This window comes from Pagrus major, chromosome 1 (assembly GCF_040436345.1).
Source record: "Pagrus major chromosome 1, Pma_NU_1.0".
NCBI classification, from domain to species: Eukaryota; Metazoa; Chordata; class Actinopteri; order Spariformes; family Sparidae; genus Pagrus; species Pagrus major.
This window is the reverse complement of record NC_133215.1, coordinates 17,741,217-17,768,043: the sequence shown is the minus strand read 5'-3', so window position 1 is coordinate 17,768,043 and position 26,827 is coordinate 17,741,217. Positions and strand designations below refer to the sequence as shown.

At 41.5% G+C, this 26,827-nt stretch overlaps 3 protein-coding genes across 4 annotated transcripts in view; 2 read left to right on the top strand and 1 right to left on the bottom strand.

Annotated features, from left to right (window-relative positions):
• Positions 1-5,488: 5,488 nt before the first annotated feature.
• Positions 5,489-6,920, top strand: LOC141001094 (D(1) dopamine receptor-like). Its single transcript, XM_073472055.1, has one exon. The coding sequence runs from the start codon at positions 5,559-5,561 to the stop codon at positions 6,918-6,920; it is 1,362 nt and encodes a 453-aa protein (XP_073328156.1). The 5' UTR covers positions 5,489-5,558.
• A 7,774-nt stretch (positions 6,921-14,694) lies between these two features.
• Positions 14,695-21,169, top strand: LOC140995092 (intelectin-like). The gene is made up of 7 exons (XM_073465049.1): positions 14,695-14,773; positions 18,847-19,005; positions 19,717-19,964; positions 20,206-20,364; positions 20,540-20,657; positions 20,799-20,902; positions 21,026-21,169. The coding sequence occupies exons 1-7, from the start codon at positions 14,695-14,697 to the stop codon at positions 21,167-21,169; spliced, it is 1,011 nt and encodes a 336-aa protein (XP_073321150.1).
• Positions 21,170-24,645: 3,476 nt separating this feature from the next.
• The window catches only part of slit2 (slit homolog 2 (Drosophila)), a 91,960-nt gene continuing 89,778 nt past the window's right edge, over positions 24,646-26,827 (bottom strand). For both annotated transcript variants that reach the window (XM_073476954.1, XM_073476945.1), the window contains one exon: positions 24,646-25,881. In XM_073476954.1, the coding sequence (XP_073333055.1) occupies positions 25,625-25,881 (257 nt within the window). In that variant the 3' untranslated portion in view covers positions 24,646-25,624. The remainder of the gene's footprint in view (positions 25,882-26,827) is intronic.

Genomic DNA, 26,827 nt, shown 5'->3' with positions numbered 1-26,827 from the left:
TTGAATACTTGCATGGACCATGTTTCTGCCTTAAGTCTTCTTCTATCATCAGACAGTTTGTTCAGTCTTTATGAAAGACCTCAACACTGACAGCAGGAGAGTGCTCAATTGATCTGATCCATGGTGGTTCCTAAATCACAACTAATCAGCTAACTCTTTAGATAAAAAAGACCCAAGAATCAAAGGACTTGACTGTTGGTCTTTGATCACACAAACTGTGTGTGACCACAGTATCTCTACTTTCCAGATCTTTGCCTCAGCTGGACCATGATCTCTTGCTGGAGTTTTTATACTCTGAGATAACTTTTTCCGTGCTGAGTGTTTCAGAGACGGACTATTGGGCCACACAGAAACATGGTGATGGCGATGGTTAGAGTTCAGAGGGGTTTACCATGTCGTAGGGTCGGACACACCCACAGCGTTGGGATCTATATAGCAGTGTCCTCTCTGCTGATGTCCTCACTTTATGGAGGCAAGTGACCAGAAACAGCATGTCATCCATTAGCAAGCAGCTGTCCGTCATTGGCTGCTCAGGTACGTTGGGATTTATGTTTCTTTCTTTCTTTGCTCGCTTGCTTTCTTTCATTTGAATATAACTTTTCTCCTTTTTTCAGGCAGGAAGCAGTTTTCCTCCTCCACTGAGATCAGACTGGTTCTGTTGGGGAAAACTGGCAGCGGGAAAAGCTCCACCGCCAACTCCATCTTGGGCCGTAAGGTCTTCGACATCCAGGTTAGCAGCTCCTCTGTCAGCCAACGTTGTCGCAGGGCCTGCGGAGAGTTTCGGGGGCGACGCCTGACGCTCCTGGACACTCCGGGGCTGCTGGACACTCATCAGACTCCACAGGAGGTGCAGAGGGAGTTGAGGAGGAGTGTGAGCCTCCTCTACCCTGGGCCCCATGTGTTCCTTCTTATTGTTCAGATTGGGAGGTTCACTCAGGAAGAGAGGGAGGTTTTGCGGCAGATCAAACAGGCAATGGGTTCCCATGCTTTGAATTTCTCTGTGGTGGTTTTCACCCATGGAGATCTTCTGGAAGAAGGACAATCTGCAAAGCACTGCCTGATAGAGGGGTGCAGGGATCTGGCCCAGCTGGTGGCTGGATGTGGGGACAGATACTGCGTCTTCAACAATCACAGCTCAAAGAACAAGGAGCAGGTGTCTGAGCTGCTTGCCATAGTGGACACCATGATGCAGGGAAACGGAGGAAGCTGCTACAGCAGCAAGATGATGCTGAAAGCTGAGGAGGATCTGGCTCAGGAGCTGATGGTGGAGAGGAAGCTGCTGGAAGAGAAGGAGGAGCTGTTTAAAAACAAGCTGGAGACTGCAATCAAAGAGTCACATGAGAAAGAGCTGGAGATGGTTCGGCAGAAGAGCAAGAGGGAGATGGAGGAGCTTGAGAAAAACCATAAGCTGGAGAAGGAGAAGGAGGTGAAACTGGCGAGAGATCGAGAGCAGGCCTTCATACGAGGGATGGAGGAGAACGAAAAGAAGGAGAGGGAGAGGAAGATACAAGAGATGGTGAGAGTGATGGGGATACGTAGAGACGAGGAGGTGAAGAGGGAAGCTCTTCAAGAAAAGCTTGACCAAGCTACGAAAATGCTGGAGGAGCAGGCTGAGAGGGAGCAGCAAACGATGAGAGCGATGGAGGAGAAAATCCAAAAGGACTGTGCAGAAAATAAGAAGAAAGAGAGAGAAAGGGAACTTCAGCAACTACAGAAAGAGCAGGCCATCCGGCAGAGGGAGGAGATGAAGAGAGACGCTCTGCAGAAAGATCTGGACAAACTCACCCAGAGCTTGGAGGAGCAGAGCACGAAGGAGGAGGACAGAAAAAGGCAAACTGAGGACCTGCTCAGGCGTGAGAGGGAGGAGAGCCAGAAAGAAAGGGACATACAGATGGAGAAACAGAGGGCGGATAAAATGAGAATTGTGGCCCTCCAGCAGGAGCTGAGGCTCGTCAAAATGAAAATTGAGAAGCAAAAAACGAGCGAAGAAAACCTGCAGAGGCAGCTGAAGGAGAGCCTGCGAGGGGAGAGGGAGAGGTGTGATAAAGAAATGTCTGAGTTGAAAAAACAGCGCGATGAGAAGTGTTTGGAGCTGTGTGAGGAGACGAGGAAGAAGAGGTCTGCAGAGGGACGCAGCATAGTGGCAAATGTGACTGGATATGTGCAGGAAATGGGACTGTTGGGACTGAACACAGCTTTAGAGATGGTTGGAGCTCCCTGCTGTATACAGTAACAGCAGGAAGATTACTTCAATGTATTTATTACATGTCAGGGAAAACATGCTCACTATAACTGTATATTTTTTCATGCATGTGTGCTATATTACTATTAATTATTCAGGAATGTAAAGGTACAATATGTTGTGATTTTTTTTATTTATTATCATTTGTTTCAACCATTAACTCACCGTAAGGAAAAGAAAGGACATTCATGCCCATGTGAGAGCAATCTCATTTCAACAAATGGATTTAATTCCAGTGTGTCCTAAATCAGCAAATGCACAAAAATAGTACAAAAATCTCAAAAATGATGGAGTTAATCTGATTATCAACTCCCCGCCCTCTGCTTGGGACTGTCTGTCTCTGTCTCCATCATCTAAATCTGTATTCAAACAAACACCCTGTTGCCATTAATAAAGACCAAATATTGCTTGAGTGCTGTTTCAGTGTTCCTCACCAATGCTCCGACTTCAGCTGGGCCATCTGGTTCTGTCCCCGGCCAGAGTCTGCTTTTATCCACAGCAAAATGCCCTGTGTGTCTTTGAGTGTGTGTTTATTTGTGTGTGTGTGTGTGTGTGAGAGAGAGAGAGAGGGGGGGAGGGGGTGGGTGGTTATTAAATTTAGAGTGCACTGTCACGGCAGTATTTTGTCTGAACAATACTGCCTAAAGGAAGCAGGTAGCAGAAGGACAATATGAAAATATTACAATGTCTATAAAATTAAAGGAACAGTTTGAGAGTTGACACCACTCTCATGACCGTGTGCTAAATATAAAGCTACAGCCAGCAGCCGGTTAGTTTAGTTTGTACAGATTACACAACATATACGTTCATTTGACACTTTAACAGATCCAGACCAGGTGTTTTCCTCCTGTTTCCAGTCTTGGTAACGTGCAGTGTAATGGCTGCTGGATGTAGCTTTATATATTTACCGTACAGACATGAGAATGTTATCTTCTCATCAAAACTCCCTGCAAGAGAGTAAATACAAGCAAAAAGGTGGAACTATTACTATAACATGTTTGGCCACCTGGAGGCAGTGGAAACAAGTTGTGCATGCAACATTGACTTATCGTCTCTTTTAAAGTTGATAGTAATGCAGTGCCCGTTTTTAAACATGGTGTTCAGCTCAGATTATCTGATAGTGTGAGTTAACCCTCCTGTGTTGCTCACTGCCACCCCGATAATATCAAACATAAAAAAAAAACATGGTGAAGTGCCCTCTCTTCACAATAAACATATCACGTCTTTCTGCGTGCTGGTGCCCCCCTGCATACATCTGGTGCCCTTCTGGTTTTTTCGCCCCTGCCCCTCAAACATCCTGAGTCCTCCACTGACCAGTACAGTTTGAAAAGGAGCTGAAACTCACTCTCACTGATAACTCTCTGTAGATTCATCACTACAACACCATTCACATTGTTTTAGGATTATCATAAGATGTTGTTAATTATGCCAAAAATATCGATTACAGCCGCTTCAGGGTTATAATGGGATTATCACCTCTGGTCCTTCATATGTCAAACAGACGGGATGGCAATTAAAACAAGGAAAAATATTCCTTGAAACACTTTGGAAAGTACAGAATTTAAACATATTACCCCTTTTGAATATTTGACACCTGTATCAAATTATGTGAAGAACAGAGTGCACATGCAGAAGGAGAAAATCATCATGTCTGTCTTGTCCGAATAGCTCAGTCGTTACAAGACAGTCAAGAAACACTTTCTGTCTCTTGCCAACGGAGCGTCAGTGTCAGGTGACGTACATTTGGATTGATGAAGCTGGAGAAAATCTATGATGTAAAACCAGGACTCAAAGAACCAGCTGGCATTTGAGGTATAGTAGAATGAACACTGACTTTGTGACACTTTCTATTTGTGGCCACTGAAGTTATTGTCTAGAGAGCTTCGTGTAGGATTGTTGATATTTTTCTATCAAATATTCAGCCTGATATGTTTCTTATGAACATGTGTTGACTTTATCCTTCAAAATGTTCACCCCTCCCACAGATATCATAATTATTATTATAATCGTTTGCTAACTAGGTCGATGTGAATTCAGTTCCTGTCAGAATGTCTTAAGATCCTTTCCTTCTTGACCCAGATAATCTGGTTCTGTTGAGGTGCTTGACAGCAACCATGTGACCTTGTTAACAGAGAATGTGACAGTATAAATAACTTGGTTTAAGGAATATATGGGTCACTTCCGACAAAATCCAACGGGAGAAAATGAATTGTCCACATATAGACATATTCTGCTGAATAAATGACAATATGTTTATTATTGTATCTTTTGTGTAGTAGGCGATCGCTCCCCCTGCCCACCACTGTGTAGTGTGTATGTTGAATATTCATGTTTATATGATATGTATGGTCATGCATGTCCTGCTTTGTTGCTTATTTTTCTGTGAAAATTTGAAAAATAGGGCAAAGAAGTTTCCTCCTTCACTTAAAATGAAGGAACTGCAGGTTTCCTGTTTTTACCTTAACTCCCCCTCCTTGAATGGTTGGTTGGAGCGACTTATAGAAAAATTAAACAATTAGAAAAGCTGTTTTTCTAAATTACAAAAGTTAGAAAGGTATAATTTGAAAGTTGTTTATGAGGCATCATCATCAAGGTTTGTCATTGTTCATATTGATTAATAAAAGTCCAGTGGAGAGATAGACTGGATTTTTTTCTGGCTCTAATGTGTATTATCGGTTTTATTTCTCTTTATTTTAAAATCTTATTTAATTGTAGAATGATTTTTTTTTAATGTTTAAGGTGATGTATTTGTCATTAAACAACACCGGCTCGCATAACAAAATGGCTTTAAACATATATAGGCTACATACAGACACACACATCCAATAATTCTCTGTAATGCTTTTATAAATTTGCGTTTGGGTGACTAGTACTTTGATATACCTGATTTTATTTAGTGATCTATCTCCTGTTAACAGCATTTACTCAATTTAAGCAGCTCATTCCACTACAGCGTCTATCATGTCATGTAGAAATGGGACAAAAATATTCAGATAAGAGAGGGAATATCAAACAGCTGCTGTATGAAAGGCAAATTAACATCTTTTATAAATGGACTGACATGTTCTCCTTTCTCAGATGGCAAACTTCTCTCAGCCCTGCGCGCCTCTCTGTTGCTGTAAGCAGTGAGGAGCAGCTGGTGGTGCATGTGGTCCCCAGTAAATCTGCTCTGCGCTCAGAGCAGCAGCACTCATCAGTCTGGCCGGAGCAGGACGCGCGCTCTCCACTGTTTCCCCTCTTGTTTTCTGTTCATGGCACAAATGGATGTCCTCCTCGTCCGTGTAGTTTGACATATGGCTGAGCGCAGGTCCAGGCGATGAATAACACAGTGGTAGGAGCTGGCAGCCGGGAGGAGTTACCGGCTCACCGAGCTCTAACCGGCTGCGTCCTGGCGCTGCTCATCATCTGGACGCTTTTAGGCAACTTCACGGTGTGCGCAGCCGTTTTTCGCTACCGGCACCTGCGCGCCAAAGTGACCAACATCTTCATCGTGTCACTGGCTCTGTCGGACCTCCTGGTCGCCGTGCTGGTGATGCCGTGGAAAGCCGTGGCTGAAGTGGCGGGTTTCTGGCCGTTTGGAGGCTTCTGTAAGACCTGGCTGGCCTGCGACATCATGTGCTCCACGGCCTCCATCCTCAACCTGTGCGTCATCAGTGTGGACCGATACTGGGCCATCTCCAACCCCTTCGGCTACGAGAGGAGTATGAACAAGAAGGTGGCCTATGTTATGATCGGCGTGACCTGGACCGTCTCCGTGGTCATCTCCTTCGTGCCCGTGCAGCTGAACTGGCACCGGCTGGAGATCGGTGATCCGGCTGCCGAGGGTCTGGCGCCTCAGGGTGAGAGTGTCGACGGGAGCTGTGACTCCAGCCTGAGCCGCACATACGCCATCTCCTCCTCCCTCATCAGCTTCTACATCCCCGTGGCCATCATGATCGTCACATACACCCGCATCTACCGGATAGCCCAGATGCAGATCCGGATGATATCCTCCTTGGAGCGTGCGGCGGAGCACGCGCAGAGCTGCCGCTCGGAAGTACCCGAACAATTTCCTCACCTGTGCACGGAAATCAGTGCCAACTCATATCAGTCTCATATCCGTCTTCACCCTGACCCTCAGCACTCTACTGAGTCACACAGGGAGCTCAAAGTCTCCATCAGAAAAGAGACGAAAGTCCTCAAAACTCTGAGCATCATCATGGGGGTTTTTGTCTGCTGCTGGCTGCCGTTCTTCCTCCTGAACTGCGCTCTGCCCTTCTGCCCCGGACCGGACGCTCCGGGGGCACAGCGGGGTCCTTACTGCGTCAGTGAGAAAACCTTCGACGTCTTCGTGTGGATCGGCTGGAGCAACTCGTCCCTCAACCCGATCATCTATGCGTTCAACGCGGACTTCAGAGACGCCTTCCTGCGCCTGCTGCGCTGCCGCGGACGAAGCTGCTGCGCCGCGGTGAGCGCAGCGGTGGAGACCGTGATGGCGAGCAAAGAGGCCGCACGCCTGAAGCAGGAGAGCCCGCTGAACGTGAAGCTGAGCGTCTCCAGTGCCATGAGAACCGGGGGGAGCGAGGACAGCGGGAACAGCGGGGTGACTGTGTTTTATCACAGAGGGACGACCTCGGAGCAGGTGACCGACACCGAGGAAAGTAACGACAAAGTCAGACTGACGCAGATACCGAAGTGACTCCCATTTATCAAATCCCACGTTCCGGGTCAGGGAGCAGGAAGAGGGTGATCACATCCAGCCACAGGGGTAGTACAGGGGCTGGATAAAGGAGGGAGTTTACTCACAAGGTCAGTCAAACAGCCATGTGCACAACAAGAAGCCTTCATAGATGAGGTGTAGTGAGTCTTAAAACACGGAAATCAGTTGGCGTTTTTGCACTTCCGGTTACCTGGTCTCAAAATCAATGGGTTTTTTGAATGGGGTTTCCCTTAAATGTCCGAAATAAGGTCGGGTTGTTAGATATTTACAAGTTTTGTTATAAGACATAAAGTACATCATTAACTGTCCTGCAATTTAATTATAAAGTGCTTACGGTGGTTGCTGACAAGTCTAGTCAGTCTTTACAGGCCGACTTTAGTTGCAAACTTTTTTAACTTTACAGGTTGTGACCAATTCATAGCAAATATGTAATATAATTGTGTAGAAAGACACTTAGTGGTGGTGATGTTTCAGTCATGCGACAGCAATGTAGCCTTACATTAGCTTTTTACTTCAAACGTTTTGATTTACGCTTCGAAAATCATAAAAGTGGCGTTCATCTGTGAAGATTATCTTGCTGGAACAAAACATGTAAGTATCATAAGAACTAAGCCACAGAGCTTATTCTCAGCAATAATCCAAAATCCAATTCAAAAGTCTCACAGGCTTTTTGACGAGGGAACCAGGGTGATGCTAACTTACCTAGTCTACAAAAATACGTCATCCCTACAGCACTTTATGCAACCTACAAACAAAAATCACATGATCACATTACCCCAAATAACACCTATTATCCCTATTTTTTACCAATATAAAAACACACAATGTCATTTTCTTCTTTCTCAGAGAAATAAAGCCTGTGCGCTCTCATGAGCATAGTAAAAATGTCGGGATAATGGTAGGTGGAGCTTGTCCGTGGGCTACTGCTTGATTTTTGGTCACACGGATGTTTAAATTCAGTGTGAGGACGTATCAGGACAAATAGATGCAGATTTGGGTAAGTAAAGTGAGGCCCAAAAGCAAGATTAAGATAGAAGAGATGTTGACTGGGTTTAATATTACTTTTCTGTAGCATAGATAAATCAAGTTAGCAAGACACTCAAGGAAGAAAGCATTTTTCCTCTGTGTAATTTTCTCAGATACAGTCATTAATGACAAACAAAAATGACAAAGAAGACCTGTGGGATGGCCAGAGTCTTGAATGAAGATGGGACAAATTTGTAGTTTTAGTCTCAGTGTTAGATTAGATTTGATGTTGTAGCAAAACACCTTAAATAACATTGCAGAAGTTAACATGTCTGATTTCAAGAGAAGTCTCACTTGAAATTTGACAGCAAACAAATAAAACATCTCTCCCGTTTTACTTGAAACACACTGACATTTAGGTTTACCAGTGAGGATGGATGTTTTTGCCGTGAGGCTTCCATCCAAGGCACCATAGACAGAGCGTTATCAGAGGTCAGGATTTCTCTGAATCTCTAGAAATGGGATTATGTAACTAACTTACATTAGCACCCGTCAGCTGTGCATCTTGGTGGATGCACTGCACTCTGTTTCCCCCCTCTTTCTGCTGAAAGAAACAAACATAAATAATTTGTAAAGGTTGTTCCTGTGAAAGGTTCCCTGACCAGTGAGAACATAGAAGCTTTCGCGATGACAACCCTCAAAAACACAAGATGTGATTATGTGCTATGCAGTTAGATCGATGCAGGAACAGGGACTACAAAATCATTTTGAGATCCACGGTCTCATTTCCTGCTCGGTGATGAACTTCCTACAGATTAACATCTGAGTCATTTTTGTTTAATGAGACTTCCATGTTGGTGTTAAATATGAAACGTGTGTTACAACCTCAAGGACCCTGAAGCCTTAATGGAGCCGCCGAGAATTATGATTCCATCCTGAGTGGCATATATTTTGTTGGTGGTTGTGATTACATCACTGTAACAAGATTTAAAGAAAAGTTCTTTTGGGAAATAAAATATTTCGCTTTCTTGCTGAGAGTCTGACGAGGAGACTGATACCATTCTTACATCTGTCCAGTTGGTGGCATCTAGTGGTGAGGTTGTAGATTGCAACCAACTGAACACCCCTCATCTCATCTCCCCCACATTGGCCACTTAAAAAGCAAAAAACACAATAGGCCCTCTCTATAGCCAGTGTTTGGTTTGTCTACTCTGGGCTACTGTAGGAACATAGAGTGCTCTGTGGAAGAGGACCCGCTCCCTCTGTAGATATAAAAGGATCAGTCTAAGGTAACAAAAACACAACTTAGTCTTATTTCATGGTGATTATACACATTAAAATTTTAAGACGTAATATTGTGTTTCTTTAATCAGTAACAAAATCAGACGTATAAAAACAACAACATGCTGTTTTACAGGGAGTTATATGCCAGGCTATTTCTTGGCCAGAAGAGTTGACTGCTGGGTCTGAAAAGTGAAGCAAATACTGAAGTGCCTTAAACCTGCGTTCTTTGTAATGGCCATCAGGGGGCGACTACGCTGGTTTCAAAAAGAAGTCTGATTGTATGTAAGCTCATGAGAAAATTGCCCCACTTTTTACTTGATTTATTACCTTCATACTGAGTTTATGGTCTCCATCGCCAGTACCAAGTCTTCTTCAAGACAGCATGATGTTCTTTTTGTAAATGATGTTTCAATTTAGAGTAAAATCGACAATAACGCATGGTTTGCCTTAGAACGTAGATAAGTAGGTAAGTCTCTACCATGTCGTGTCCTCAGGTTCTCAATCAGCTCCAAATACTTAAGACTGATATTGATCTTCTCATCTAACTCTCTGCAAGAAAGAGAATAATCATATTTCCCAACAATGATTCCTTTAAAGTACACCACATGCAGTAATAGATGTTCCTAATTTCCAGTTTCACTGAAAATGTCTGCAGTTAACACATGTACTATCTCTATTAGGCACCAGTGATAACATGTTTGTGACTGTATTTATTCTGATTATGCAGGAGTGAGAAAACACAGAGATGGTATGGTGGACTGTGTAATTGTTTCCAGAGGGGAAGTGTGTGCAGCCTTATGGTTTTCATTGTGTAATGGGCTTGTAACCTACATAAGACATCCATCAGCTGTAGGCGTCTCCAACTGTATGTAAGAACGGCACTGTACCAAAGATGATTAATAAAACAAAGGTCAAATACATTTTTTAAGATGTGTCTCCCATTTACAGTGGTTGCATGTAGTGAGAAAAATCATTATGGGCCTGACTGTGGGGTCCTTTCTTTCCTTCTCTGATTACATCTATTAATATTGACTGACTGTCCTTGTTTCATTCTCTCTCCATTTCATTCTCATGTCAACCTAAAGGAGCCCACTGCATTAACGTGTCTCTCAGGGTAGGTGTATTCACCGGGGGAAACTTTTAATGGGCCACACCTGCACACCTCAAATGTGTGAGTTAAAGAAACCCTGAAGGCTGCGGGTCAGAAAGAAAAAGAGAGAGAAGAGGGGGAGTTTGAGAAGGAGCTCTTAATTGATTTGTGAAGTCATCTAGCAAAGGAACTGAGAGAGGAGTTTTTGAACACTTTATTTAAACATTTATCCCATTTTAACAAGATAATATTACCAGAGGAGAAGACCCAAGTCCGCCAAAGAAAAACAAGTGCATAGGCTGTTTCATCAAATGCCCAAAAATGGTACATGTTTGTGTTCAAGTGGTAAAGCCCCCTGGCGGCTGTAGGAATTATCTTGTTTGTTGGATCACAGAGGGAGGAGGTTGTCGTGATTAGATGGGCCAACAAAACATCAGAGACTGCTCTTTGTTTTTTGCCCTCCAGCTCCAATTAGCAGTCAACATTACAACACATAAGCACCCGAAAATGGAGGTCAACTCCACATATCACTGCTGCAGTCAGGTTGATAAAAAGGAGTCAAACTAAATCCAGCCTCTCCAGCCGGCTCTAAGCAGCTGAGCAGCAGCTCTTGCCCCCTCGACTCCACCCGGCCCTCCACTCAACACTCGGCCAACATCTTTTGTTTGATTTTGATCAAATGGATAGAGAGCCCCCTAGCGGCAGAGGTTTAACTAAGTAGTTACCCTAAAGGTGCAGTTGGTGATGTATAGAAATATAGTTGTTGATGAATGGTTGATGGAGGAACTAGACTCAACAGTCAACTTTCTCCAGCCTTTAACCCAGAACGTGATCTTTTCCGAACCCTAATCATGTTGTTTTTGGCCTAAACCTACAAACACCACAACAGTGTAAGATGAGGTTTTACTTTTGAAACGGCGATGTTCTCATGGACATGGACTATATGGAGGTTTTTATTTTTGAGGACTTGTTGGCCCTTGTGTAGAAGGGAAAACACCAAAATGTTAAGGTTTTGTAAAAATGGTGTTTACCATTAAAATGCCCATATGAACACTGGATTTGGCCCAAGTAACCCCCGCAACCCTCCGAAAGGGGGGATAAAGCGGTAACATCCCCGCGACCCTCACGGATAAAGCGGTCAAGAAAATGAACTGAACTGAACTGAACCATTAAAATAGAACCAAGGTTGATTGTTCATGAAGAACAGAAAACTAATATCAGACTCCCATGTTAAAGTCCAATGCGTTATCTACCTTCCAGCCCATTTACAACACTGTCACACTTCCTCCACCCTTACTCCTGATAGACTACAGTCTGTTCCCATGACCAGTAGATGACCCAAACAATTAAATCTAGTGATAGGTTGCTTTTAAGGGTTTTCACAAGTGAATGATTCACTTATGGTCACAAAGCCAGTCACAGGGAGTAAACAGAATTACATCCAAGTGTGTCTTCTCCAACAGTTCTCAACTTTCTGGTTTGTGACTCAAAAAAATAAAATGAAAGAACGGCTAATTATGATCCTTCGTCACAGGTTAAAGGTCAGTGAGCTGCTAGCAGTTCAACCAAAGACTTTGATTTGATTTTCCCACATCATGCTGTTTAAAGCAGTAAAAATATCAAATATTCTACAAGAAAAGAAAGAGAATTTGGAGATTAATGAAAATCCAACCTAATTAAAGCAAAACAGACAACTTTTAAAATTTCCCAAAGCAATAATAAAACCGTAGAATCCTAATTTGACCAAAAAACCCTGAACTCAATGCTATGAAGAATAAAACACCCAGTTTTATTAATAAGAAGAGGAGCAACTTCTGTTACGTACTGATCTAGTAGAAAGAACGCAGGTTTTTCTGTCACTCTCCCACTTCACCTTCTTTGATTAAATAATGCCACTCCCTGTTTTGCTTTCTTTCTGCCATAATGTTTTTTGGGAAAAATCGAGCCTGGTGACAGATCGAATAGCAAAGTGAAAATGAGGTTCATAAGGAACCAATCTATACAAGGAAATGTACTAACAGGTCAAAACTATGAGCAAAATTGAAATACACATGTATTTATATATGTATACTGTAAAATGTGGGTAGATCCATCATTGGCCTGGACAATTATCGGATCAAATCAGTGCTTATCTTTAATTTAAAAAATTGCTATTTTGGCATTTAATGCAGATTAATCTGCAAAGTAACTGGTAACTAAAGTTATCAACAAAATGTAGTGAAGTACAAAATACAATATTTGCCATCAAAATGTAGTGGAGTGGAGTATAAAGTAGCAGAAAATGGATATACTCAAGAAAGGTAAAAGTACCTCAAAACGGTACTAACCCTACAGTACTTGAGTAAATGTACTTAGTTACATTCCATCACTGCTTATATGCATATACAAGTATACACCCAGAGAGTAATAAATCTGTCATAATTTATAAAACAAGGCATTCAAAGATTCTGTTAAAAGATGAATGCACTTGTGTATTTTATAAATCAAATTTGAAATAAAACAGGTAACACTTGCATCCAAGAGCTCTTATATAAATGACCCAATCCTGTAGATCCTTTATGTTTCCCAACACTCAGAGCAAGTCTGAGAAGTGAACACTGTGTACTTGTGTGTGTTTTATTTATGAGTGTGTGTATTCCAAGTCAATGAATCTGAATGTTTCCGGCAGAAAAATAAATTAGGTCAGATAAGATTAGCAAACGGGACAACACTGAGAGAGGAAAAAGGAGAGGCAGGAGGGAGAGAAAGTGTGTGATGGAGTGTGTGAGTGAACTATGAATAAAAGAGAACAGCGAGAATTTAAGCGAGAAATATGGAGTTGTTTAGGGTCAGTAGAAATGTAGGTTACAGGTGGCTGGTATCAGTACAGGTTGATGTGGATCCTAATAAAAATCCAGGTCTAGCAGATTTAAATGTTTTTTTTAATTTTGGACTAGATTTAATTAAAAGGGGACTGTTGGGCCTTGGCGGAGGTATGCACTCTACTGAGTGCCATTCTAGGTAACACTGTCTCACTCCATTGTAGCGGACATTCAAAAACATAATTAAGTCATGAGTTTACATGCAAATTTTATACAGCCTCATTGCTACATGGGTTAAGAAGAAACTGAAAAAAATCTCAAGTAAAACAAATTGTCCTGAAGGGTTTAAGTTAAGGAACTTATAGAGAGACAGAAAACACACTGCAAATGGCATGAATTGGCGCATGAAATGGCACAATTATCTTATAGAACAAAACAAAACATTTTTAATAAGAGGTAAATATTTCCAGCAGATGGCCACATGTGGTCAGTGCAGCTTGGAGTGCACATCAGCTGGCTGCCGCTTCACATTCCTGCTGCTGCGTGAAGCAGTTGAATTATTAGTGCGAGGCGTCAGGAAGCCTGCCACCCCACTCTCACGGTGTCCTTCTAACCTTCTAAAAATAGATCACAGAGAGAGACACACACAGAGAAAGGGTAGTCATGGGTTGTGTCCAGGGCCGGCTCTAGCCCATTTGGTGCCCTAGGCGAGATTACTCCCCGCCGCCCCCCCAAAAAAGAAAAGAAAAGATCATCATCATACAACTGAATGACAAAATCTGAACACTCACAACAGTTTTACTTGAACAACAACAACGAACTTTCAAGTCACTCTTTCCAGCATGTGTTTCAACTAAATTCTACACGCCTGGACTTCCTTGCAGCAAATCGTCATCTATTGTGTCATTAAATGACAAGTGCCTAGACACCTATTAATCCTTCAGTAAGGTCACACAGTGATTTACAAATAACAGCACATCAGGCAATAAACACATCTGAAGCATAAATTATGAATAACCATAGTATTGTTCAGTAATGTGACTGCAGCTGTAACATGCAATTACATAACTCACCTGCTTCAAGCTGACTTTATGAGGTGGGTGGTGTGGTTGATGTGGTAGCGCTGCTGCTGCATTCAAACATAGAGTACATCCATACTGTTAAGTTTGTTGTGTCATTCTACTTCATTTAATAAATTAATAAGGTTTGATAGTAAAGTAGTAGTAGTAGTAGTAGTAGTAGTAGTAGTAGTAGTAGTAGTAGTAGTAGTAGTAGTAGTAGTAAAGTAGGTACTGTAAAGGGTTTGGTTTGGACCCAATAGCAGCACGAAGACAGGCAGGTATCGTTGGTAACAAACTTTATTGGCACAAGTGCAGGAATCAATGGCAGTAGGCAAAACAGTCTGTCTTCTGGCCGCTGGCCTTTAACAGTCTCTGGTGGGGATTGTAGATCAGGTTCAGCCGAACCAAACCAGGATACTGGTGAGTAACGTCCGTGAAACTCAGTCTTGTACTCACTCAGTGAAGGAATAATCAGAGTCACAGAACTGCAAGAAGCCACAGAGTAGACGGGACAGGTAATCACCGGATAGCCAAGGGAGCAGACAGGCAGAATGCAGAAAGGGACAGGCGAGGATCGTGGTCGGGGACGGAAGGCTGAGGTGATTTCCAGGAGATCGGTCAGGCAGGATGGTCGGAGGCAAGCAGGGTCGAAACCGGGAGATCAGGTAGAGAAACGCTGGAGAGTCTGGTGCAAGCATCGAGAACAATCTGGCAATGAGTGAGTGTGGAGCTGGGGCTTAAATGCAGCCAGAGCAGCGCAGAGAGCACAGGTGAGTGGAGTTGGCTTGATGAGAGGGGTGTGTCTGATTGGCAGATTGAAGCAGGCAGGTGCAGAGTGGTGAAGCAGAGATGAACTGTGACAGGTACTGTACAAATAAATTTTATTTTATTTGCTTAAAACCTAAATGTACTCTAATTGCTAACAAGCTTGTGCCATTCAGTCACAACAACAACAATAATGATAATAATAATCATAACAACAACAACAACAATAATGATAATAATAATCATAACAACAGCAACAACATAGCAGAGCGTAAGAGACCACAAACAATTGGCTAAACTTACATGCTTCAGAGAGTGGTGTGGATGTTGCATCAGAAAGTCCCTCTTCAGCAGCTGTTAGGGGCGTCTGGAAATATTAAATGAGCGCATCTAGACAGATATAGAGTAGATTCACTTATTACTGTACAAGCAAAAAAAAACAAAACAAAAAAACAACTACAGCAGACAGAATAGGACAAACAACTGTTGCAGCTTGCAGCAGTTATTTGCTTAAGTGGTGTGTTCAACTGACATAACATTTATAATTACCTTATAATAAAAGATTCACTACCATTCCACAATAAACAACACAGAGTACAACCTGCGGCCTCTGATTCATGATTCATTTATCCTTCTTAGTAGCTATCAGTGTCATTGTCTAGCGTGTTAAGCCAGCGTTGCTTTATTTCAACCTAGCTAGCAAGTTAATACAAATGAAACGTCTTAACACAAAACGGCATTTAAAAAAAGATGACATAATGTTACCTTTATATTGGGACTTCTTCTTCTCCTCCTCTTTCGGTACTGCGCACCCGAGGGCTTTGACGGCCGTTTCATCTCGCAAAATATCAAAACATAACCTGTCTGTCACTTGACGTGACGTGACCTGAACTCTGTGACACCTATCTGACCCTCTGAGGTGCGCAGCCAATGACCACACATCACGTGACTCAGCACCACAAGTCAGAAACATGTCATTGTTTCTGTTTTTTTATTTTGTTAATATTTATTATTTTCAAGACAGAACACGAAGGGAGGGCGCCAATAGGCCTCGAGGGTGACTGGCGGCGCCCCTCCAGCAGATGGCGCTCCAGGCGACCGCCTATATTGCCTATGCCTAGAGGGTCTACTACGGGTCAGCTGGCAGACGCAGCACCGAGAGAAATGTTTTTTTTACTGTGCAGTCCTGTAGCCCAAGTGAAGAGGCCACTTTTATTGTTGTTGTTGTTGTTATCGTTGTTACAATGTGATTTTACACCGCTTTGATCTATAAATAAAGTCATAATTCAATATCCCTGTTTCAGTGATTTTATAACGAGGATTAGGAAATCAATGCAGAAAAGAATGCAGGAGTGTTTCCACGTCACATTAGATAGCAATCATATAACACATACTGAGAAATGAATAAGTGCTATCAGAGGTGGGTAATAACGATTTACATTTACTTCATTACATTTACTTAAGTAACTTTTTGGATAACTTGTACTTTTAAGAGCATAATTATGAATACAATAATGCAGTATATATAGAACTGTAGGCTAACTGTAACGGATTGCCTTTACATTCTGCATAACATTCTCTGTGTTTGCCAGGTGCATGTACAGTGAATTTGGTCAATATCACTACTACTACTACTACTATTAATGCTGAAAAGACAGAGAATGTAACCCCTCCCAATCCAGAGTTATAGGGTGCAGTCACTTTTTGGCAGGCCCTGCCGAAAAGTGACTGCACCCTGTAAGTCCTTATTGCAAGGAGTGATATTGACCAAATTCACTGTACATGCACCTGGTTTCCTCTACTATTAATGCCGAAAAGACAGAGAATGTAACCCCTCCCAATCCAGAGTTATAGGGTGCAGTCACTTTTTGGCAGGCCCTGCCGAAAAGTGACTGCACCCTGTAACTCTGGATTGCAAGGAGTGATATTGACCAAATTCACTGTACATGCACCTGGTTTCCTCTACTATTAATGCTGAAAAGACAGAGAATGTAACCCCTCCCAATCCAGAGTTACAGGGTGCAGTCACTTTTCGGCAGGGCCTGCCGAAAAGTGACTGCACCCTGTAAGTCCTTATTGCAAGGAGTGATATTGACCAAATTCACTGTACATGCACCTGGTTTCCTCTACTATTAATGCTGAAAAGACAGAGAATGTAACCCCTCCCAATCCAGAGTTATAGGGTGCAGTCACTTTTTGGCAGGCCCTGCCGAAAAGTGACTGCACCCCATCTTCACTTCTATTTTACTATGATGGTGCCACCACCATGTTTCATGGTGGGGATGGTGTGTTTGTGGTGATGTGCAGGTGAGGTGTCCGCCAAACATAGCATCTAGTCTGATGGCCAAAAAGCTCCATTTTGGTCTCATCAGACCAAAGAACCTTCTTCCAGTTGACCGTGGAGTCTCCCACATGCCTTTGGGTGAACTCTAATCGAGATTTAATGAGCTTTCTTCAACAGTGGCTTTCTCTTTGCCACTCTCCTATAAAGTTTTGACTGGTAAAGAACCCAGGCAACAGTTGTTGTATGCAAAGTCTCTCCCATCTCAGCTGCTGAAGCTTTTAACTCCTTCAGAGTAGTCACAGGTGTCTTGGTGGCCTCCCTCACTAGTCTCCTTCTTGCATGGTCACTCAGTTTGTGAGGACTGACATATGCTATATTCCATTTCTTAATGATGGATATAACTGAACTCCGGGGGATGTTCAGTGACTTGGAAATGTTTTTGGATCCATCCGCTGATTTATACTTTTCAATAACCTTTTCACAGAGTTGCTTGGAGTGGTCCTTCGTCTTCATGGTGTAATTGTAGCCAAGAATACTGATTAACCAGTGACTGAACCTTCAGACACAGGTATCTTTATAATACAATCACTTGAGACACATTAACTGCACTCGGGTGATCTCCATTTTACTAATTGTGAGACTACTGGCACCATTTCAAGGTCAGTCACTTCAAAGGGGGTGAATATTTATTTTACATTATAGATGTTTAATTAATTGATATTACTTTGTAGAAATCTGTTTTCACTTTAATATTAAAGTTTTTTGTAAATTCTTAATAATAATAATAATAATAATAATAATAATAATAATAATCTTTTGACTTGATCACTGTGGCACACCATGTTCTAAGGACATGGCAAAGAAAGGAAAATACACTGTTGTATAAGGGAAATCAGCTAATGGAATTTATTTACAAAAATAAAAGTACTTGAATGAATATAATAATAATTCAATAATGAAATAATTAATCCTTTAGTACAGTATATTAAAACACTTATTAGGTGTTGTACTGTCCTTATTAAAGTTATCCACATTTGTGGGACACATAATTTTATTGTTGTCATCAGTAACCCTTGTGCTGTTGTTTGGATAATTTGTGACAGGAAGTTCAAACAGGATGTTTACTGACACCATGAATTGGAACAATATAACAGAGGACCTTTGGGATCATTATGGTTGTATTTTTCTATATTTTCAGTAGTGTCCCAGTAAGTCATACAATAAACTGATGAATTATTAATTTGCACTTTGCACAGAGATCACCTCATGAACAAGGAAATATAAAGATGTGATCATCGAGAATGGACCACAGCACATCTTACAGCGATCGACACAGGTAGGATAGATTTGTCAGGTTTGAATTACTTTGTGTACATTGGATAACAGACTCTGTAATGACAGGGTATTTAATTCTTAAATGCATTTGATATGATTTTTTCACAGACATGTTGTTCCATATACTTTTGTTCTTGGGGTCAGTGGGACACGCAGCCTTTACAGCTGATCCTTTACAAATAGGTAAAATACGACACATACATACATACATGCACTATGCTTTTTGCTATACATCACTGCTATATATTACAGTATATATTTTATATAACTTTTTTATTCTATTAAATTTGACTCTTTTTGTTTTTGTTTGTTTTTGCAGTAAATGAAGAGCTCCCCGACATTGAAGCCATCAATGATTCTGAGACATTTCAGAACCGCACCAGGACAAACTTTGAACATTTGGAGAGACTGAGAAACAGATCCACATATGTTGCAAGGACCTGCAAAGAGATCAGGGACAGATATGGTGAACAAGAAGGTAAGGAAATGTTTGTTTATGCAGTAGTCTGACATTAAACAAATGTTCTTCTAATGTAATGTGTTACATTTTGGCAAAAAATAGTGGGTACGCATGTGCAGAAACAAACGGGAGGCAGGCAGGTTAAGGAACAAAAAGTGAGCTTTAATTAACGAAAGCTGAAATCCAAAAAAACATATAATCCAAAAACCCTGGAAGAGCAAATACCAAAAAAAAAAAAATACAAAGTAGCAAACAAAAGCTAAAACAAAGTACCAACTAAGAAGAGCAAAGTACAACTCAGTAAAAACATGAAGAACAAAAGAACAACAACAACAAAAAAAAAAAACACAGAAAGACACTGGAAGAGGCTCAGGTGAATAACTCAGTTGAGAGACACAGGACGAACTGACAAATACAACAGGGAGCACACAGGCTATACACACACACACACAAGGGCTGATTACCAAACAAGACACAGGTGAACACAGAAAAGGGCAGGGCATCCCACAATAGGAGAAAATGAAAAGCAACACATGACACATGAGGGCAAAACTTCAAAATAAAACAGGAACAGAATAACACTGAAACCTGACAGTAATGGAAAATTAAAAGTCTGTAATTCAGTGTGCTGCAGTCCCCAACATTTTGCATAAAACTCAACAGCTGATGACAAATAAATCAAAGCAAAGCTGTATTTTCAGTCATTAACTCGAACTATGATGTTTCCAGATGGGTTGTACTACCTGACCACTGCTAATGGCATGGTCTATCAGACCTTTTGTGATATGACCACGGCGGGAGGCGGCTGGACGCTGGTGGCGAGTGTCCATGAGAACAGCGTTTATGGAAGGTGCACTGTGGGGGATCGCTGGTCGAGCCAGCAGGGCAACAATCCTGAGCTGCCAGATGGAGACGGGAACTGGTCCAACAGAAACATGTTCGGGACAGCAGAGGGTGCCACCTCGGATGATTTTAAGGTGCAATGGCAAAGACGTGCTGCACACAAAAGTAGAAGTTAAAGAAGGAAGTACTCAAACATAAACTATTGAATAATTTATAGTGGACTCCAATATGTGGACAAATTATCTTATCTTTATCATTTCACAAGTCATAAAAATCAAAGGTTTCAAGGTGGATTTCAAACAGTGCCTGTTTGGGTCAATTGAAATGTGATCTACACCACGATTAGAGTCATGACAGTATTGTACATTTTCACAGAATCCAGGTTATTACGATATAGCAGCAGAAGACATGTCTGTGTGGCACGTTCCCAACAACTTCCAACTGGAGCACTGGAGCCTGGGAGCCATCCTCCGCTACCACACTAACAACCGCTTCCTCCGCCTGTATGGAGGGAACCTCTTTCAGCTCTTTAAGGTAACTTAAAGCAACATTATGTAGAAATTGGCGCCCCCCTGCAGGGTATTGTCTGTGACAATTTGAAAAAAAAAATAATTGCATTGAAAAATTACTGCCCTTATGGTAGCTGACAACCCTGACAATAATACAAAAATCTTAAACGACACTTGACAATAATGACACATTCTTTCAGCAATATCCCGTGAGATACAACATTGGCTCGTGCAGCAACAGAGGGCCAGCTATTCCCATTGTGTATGACCATGGAGACAGAGAGTCCACAAGAATGTTTTATGGACCAAACTCAAGAAGTAAGAGCTCATGGAGCAAGAAGCAACTTTTCTAGGTTAAAGGTTATCTTTGAATTATAAAGTGGTTAATAATTAAAAAAACAAATGCTGATGTTGACACTTGTAATACTGAGAATGTTGTTGTTTCTGTTTACATAAAAGACGAGTTTGAACCAGGTTTCATCACATTCAGAGCGATAAACAATGAACGTGCAGCCATGGCTATCTGCTCCGGGGTCAAGCCGACTGGATGCCACACCGAACATGTGAGTCTGAATCATTCATCACACTTCTACTCCCTGTCAGTCAGCACAAAAAAATTAATACACAGTGTAAAATAATACCATTATTTATTTTGTGTGTGTGTGTGTGTGTGTGTGTGTGTCCAGTACTGTATTGGAGGAGGTGGTTATTTTGACCCTCGCCAGTGTGGGGACTTCCCATCATTTGACTGGGACAGACTGGGACACGATCAAGGCTGGAGCGCTTCCAAAGAGATGACTGAGGCTGCTGTCTTACTCTTCTACCGCTGAGAGGATTATTTGCACGTTACTTATGACTCCACATCATGTCAGTCTGGTGTCATGAACTGGCCTTGACTCAGTGAAAATTAAACCACATGTTTCCTGATGTCCCTCCCTACTCCTACTGCCCATTGAATTATGAAGCCAAACCAACAATACAAATAAGAGGCAGAACGGGAGGGACGTCACACTAGTCAACACGATTTGTTTGTAATTATGCTGCACTCCAGCAGATGGCGTTATTGTACTGTATTCAAATAAAATGTCAAACATTGGGCTTTAGGGGTGTTTTTTTTTCTTTTCATTATTACCGACATACGGGAGATGACAGGAAATGAGAGAGAGAGGGAGATGCAACAAAGGTCCTTGACTGAACATGAACTGGAGATGTTGCAGATCATGGTCTGCATCTCTACCTCCACCCTATAAGAGGGATCGCTTGTTGGACGGCATCTGAGTGGAGAGTGTCTTTGTCTCCTCCTGCTCAAAGCCACAAGCTCTTGCATCCTCTCTGTCCAAGGAAATGCTCTTTCAGAACCCTAAAATGAAAATTGTGACTTGTCTTTCTGACCACTAGATGTCCTGTGTACCATCATCTCTCACATAAACTACCAACAGAGGTCTTAACTTTGATAGGCAGACTTTCACTTTAGAGTAAAGTTAGAGGTCACCTGACTGAAAATAAAGCCTGCGTGTACACTGTTCAGTTTTCAAGCAGCCCGCACACAACACATAACAACAACTTCCTGTGACCACACTGACACATATGTTGGCTTTTATTACCAAATATCAGCTAGTCTCATCCAAGTTTGGCATGATGGACTTTCCACTCAGACCAGTGACATTTGTATTATCACTGTACATTTTATCTATTAAGCTATTTTATTCAATGATAGCCTGTCTACCTAATTCGAAAACAGATGTTCTAGCGGTTCCCTGCGGTATTACTGTTTGCACTGCAAACACAACGTTAGCAACATGGCTACCACTAGCAGCCTGGCTACTGTCCAAAGCAAAAAAGCAACCGTAAGAATCCCAGTTTCACCCAGAGAGCACGATTTCAGTGCTATGAAAAGTCAGAGTAAAACACCTTAGTTGTATTAATAAGTAGGCAGGTTTTGTTACTTACTGATCTAGTAGAGAGAATGCTGGTTGTTAACCATCTGAAGTCCCAGAGGTAAGATGAAACACATATCAGCAGGGTAACAGACTTTGACGTAACACCGTGGCTCTCTCCATCGGGTGAATCACTCTCCCCCTTTCCTTCTTTTTCTTTTGCAGTGTAGAGTTTCCAGTTATTCCAGTTTTTCCACCATTACCTGGGGATAGGTATCCCTCCTCCTGTTTTGGTTGTGCAATGGCAGATTTGCTTCCTTCATCTTTTGCTGGAAAACTTTAGCTGGGTAGCAGATCAATAGCATAGTGAAAACAAGACTAAGTGATCTACATGTGGATGATGCCATTTTTCTATAGCCATGACACTATGCAATCAGTGTTTACTCCAGAAAGATAAGTAAGCAAAAAAGTTGCCTATTGCTAGTTAAGAAAAATGCCTCCAAATAAAGCTAATCATGGTCTACATACAGTTCTATAGGCTTTACAGCAACAGCTACAATTAATTTCTCTTGAAAATAGTACATTTTTAAAATTTTGAAAAAAAGCATTACATAATAAGCCTATCATTTCTTTATTGTCAACAAATCCAATGGAAAGACCAAACCATCAGTTGATTTCTGACTTCCCTTTCCTGTATGTGGCTCTCAGCCTCAAGCCGATTTGTTTATACAGAAGCTGTGAATCTTGAAAAATGGGTCACAAATATATAGTTTCATTTATAAATAATGGCAAAAAATATATAAAATAAAAGAGCCAGGCAATGCAGGTTTTTGGAAATGATAGTCAAACAACAATGGAGCAATATGTCACGCATTGCAACAGTGGACCTTATTGGTGTGTTTTTAATAACTTTCAGACAATAACGGAGTTCTGTGATACAGAGGAATAAAGTATATCAGGTTTTGGCCACACACACAACACTTAGTGGGAACAAATCATTGTAGTTTTTCTTCTTTAATGGGATTTGTTGACAACAAGAAACATAGAATACCACAAGCCCTGACGTTTGTTGCAGTGGGAGCAGAAAAAAGAGGTCTTACGCTTGTGTGCATGCTCCAAATTTCATCAGAAATACTATGGACTCCGTTAGTATTCCCTTAGTGGAGGAGCAGCCACTGCAAATTTCAAAAGTTTACTTTGCTTTAAAAAAGTCAGGAAACTGATTATTTCAGAATTACCAAGTAAAGTAGACTATTAATTTTGAGTTGTACAAGGTAAAAATTGTGAACAACTTAAAATTATTAGTCTACTTTCCTTGGTAATGTTGAGGTAATTGTTTCCACGATTATTTTTAAAGTAAAGTCACTTTTTCAAATTTTACAGTGAATGATCAGGGAATAAAAAAAATAAATGTTTAACTGGAGATCAAAAGGGGATGAAAAGAGGTCAAGGTGTGGATGAGGTCCCTGCTGTAGTCTCCTTACAGTGTCTTTAAAGAATCATGGAAGATTACTCTCCATACTATTGTGCTTCAACACTTTTAATAATAATTCTCTTATACTGTAAACGTTAAAAGTTGACTCTACTTTAAAAAAGTCAGGAAACCGATTACCTCAGAATTACCAAGTAAAGTAGACTAAGTTGTAAGGGCTTAAAAGTTTTAACAACTTAATATTATTAGTCTACTTTACTCTGTATTGTTGAGTTTATCTGTTTCCTTGATTTTTTTAAAGTACAATCACTTTGTCAGATTTTACAGTGTATGTCGAGGGGGGACATTTTTGACTTGCACAGCTTAGTGCGAAAAAAGGAAAATAAGCAAAGGTGAGGAGTGTGAGGTAAATATTGTGTTTAATAAACAAACATCAGTCAGGGAACTGACATTAGTCTGGGGATGGAGAAGAGGGGGAATATAAAGCACAATGCACATGTGTAGAGGTGGGGGGACATATTTATCTGTTACACAAGGTGCCCCTGTACAGTAGGAGCGGGAAGTTCTATATAACATACAGATCAGGATCCAAGTCTACGGTACAAAAACTTAGCAGCAACATGTTAACGTCGGAGACCAAGGGGCTAACAAAGTAGTTTCATTTAGAAAAAGTCACAGTATTCTTTAAGCATAAATTTGTTAAAAAGGTAAAAACAGTTCTAAGCATCCTCTAGGGTCAATGCTACTCACAAGATTTGTGTGTGAAATACATAGGTAGGGAAATTATCTATACATTTATAACTCTAATATAAAGACCTTCTGGCAATGGCACAGTACAAACTCTCAGGAAACGCGACAAAAATATACAATGTCTTCACGTCACATTTGCAGATTAAAATGTAACTAAGGTCTCTGGCAAGCACAAATAGTTTCAGTGATCAAAAAAAAAAAAAAAACAACTTCTCTTCAACCAAAATAAAGGACACCATTTTGTTAGTTCAGCTATCTTGACAGATTATGTCTTTTTTAATACAAAAATAAGGACAAATATAAATTAATATATATTAAAAGAATCAGATTGATACATAGGGGATCTACTGAATAAGTACAGGTATTTATGATACAATAAATACTTGTCATTCATGACTGGGGGGAGATAAACAGAGAGTAGTGTATTTAACCTTGCAGGTAATATGTATAAACTTCTACAGGTGAGAGCGTTTGTATGTGTGTGTGTTTGTGTTGTTCAGTAGCTGTAAAAAATACCACGAGTTTGAGCACAGCTGTGTGTAGGATCGTGCACACAGTCTCAGAGGGTTCAGGAGGTCCGTTAAGGGGAGACCTGGGACTACAGTGGTGGTTTCTTGTGTTGCAGGGGGTTATCACTGCCCCCTCCGTCTCCCGTGCCTTAATGCAGCTCCTCCTAGTGGTGAGTCTGTGGTACTACCAGTTAAGGTTACTCCTAAAAACACACAACTCACGGACAGGAAGCAGGAAGTCTACAGGAGGCGGTCAGCCGTCAGTGACCGGTCAGTCCTCCAGGGAAGAGACAGTGTGGCACACCATTGGAGTCATCATGACCAACAAAGGAAGAAGTAGACGTAAGGAAAAAGTCAACTCTTGTGTTTTTTTTTTTTTGTCTTTTTCTCCACTTCATAATAAAAAATAAGTCTGTTTTTGTACTTTACAATACAATTCAAACATCCCCACCGAGGAAGCATCAATCATCAGTCCAGCACTGACAAGAAAAGAAACTCTCTTTTTTCGTTGTTTCTCTTGTTTTTTTGCCTTTTTTAGGGTTTTTAAAAAAAAACAGGGTTGGTGAGGGGGGGGGGCTGTGGAGGGTGAGGGGTTTTCTCGTTGGATGAGGGGGACGGGGGTCAAGTAAGGCGGGCCGGAACATAAAACATATCTGGAGGAGAGGAGATCTGTCGAGGGTGTTGTCTCTTTTTTTTTCTTCTTTTTTCTTTTCTTTTTTATGAGGAACACTTTGTACAGCCGCACTTGACCACCTTCTCCACTTCCTGGACGAAAGAAGAGCCGTCAGTGCACTGGAAGGTGTATTTCCTGCGTTTGCTGCGGAGGGGGGTGCAGCAGGTGCCCTGTCCTTCTGCTCCCCCCGGGCAGCTGCCCCGACACTCTAGGCGGGAGACCTTCTCCTGGGTTTGGCACGCCGCGTAGCCTTGCTGTCTCTGGTAGACATCTCGGACCCGTTCCCCTCGGCAGGCCACCTCTGCAGGCAAGAGAAAGGTTAGAGGTGATCCATGCCTTTAGCTGTTTTTGAAGCAGCAATGTTGCAAACAAAAGGGAAAAGTTGTAAAGAAGGACAGAGGACTGTATACAGGACAACAGACGGACAGTGAAATCAGACTAGGCAACTCCGTGAGGGATGACTCACTGCAGAAATACTTTGAAATGTATCAAACAAAACCTCATGAGATTTGTGAAACAAGCCAGAAATCAGGCCACGACAAAGCCATAACCTTTGTCAAAATGATGATTTTTTTTCCTAAAAGAGCATTAGGTCGACTGTGCAAGCAGCTTATTAAGACCCATACATATTTACGTTTATTGTTAAGGTGGCGACCTCTAGTGCGTAGTAAATATTACAGCAGCAAAGGAGGAAGTCAGGTGATGGAGAATAAAGTGCGACAAGGTCTGTATACTGAGGAGAACGGGCTGGATGAGTGGGTAATCCACTCATCACATGCACAGAACTTTGACCCAGAAGGCTGCTGTTTGTGTCCCGTGAGAAACCAAAAGTCAACAGTGAGTTTTTTTGTTTTTCAAATATTTTTTTGCCCCAATTCGTTTTATTTTGGTCACTCGTAATTGACCTATCCAGTCGTTTAGACATGAGGATGTGTTGAGCTCAAAATAGACTGTATATCTTACTAAGAAAAAAAATTAAGACCAGAGATTTTTTCATTCCGAGATGAGATAGTTACGTAGAATTTGATAAAAGATAAAAAAAAAAAGAAGCAAAATACTTCAGCTACATGTTGCGTGAGGTAAAAACAAGGTGAAGTAGTAAACGTAATCTGAGTTGCATTGAAGATGAACTAGGCATAAAGAAAAAGATAAAAGAAGATGTAGACATTACAATGTGAGCAGGCAGTCTCACCTGAGTATTCCCCCGCGAGGGATTAGGAGGAAGCTCAGGAGATGCTGAGTTGAAA

Bases quoted from the DNA above. Each gene is read 5' to 3' on its own strand.
- LOC141001094 (XM_073472055.1), top strand. From the start codon at position 5,559: ATGAATAACACAGTGGTAGGAGCTGGCAGCCGGGAGGAGTTACCGGCT.
- LOC140995092 (XM_073465049.1), top strand. From the start codon at position 14,695: ATGCAGAAAGGGACAGGCGAGGATCGTGGTCGGGGACGGAAGGCTGAG. The intron at 19,965-20,205 runs GTGCAATGGCAA...ACATTTTCACAG, and splicing joins CCACCTCGGATGATTTTAAG to AATCCAGGTTATTACGATAT. The intron at 20,658-20,798 runs GTAAGAGCTCAT...TTTACATAAAAG, and splicing joins TTATGGACCAAACTCAAGAA to ACGAGTTTGAACCAGGTTTC.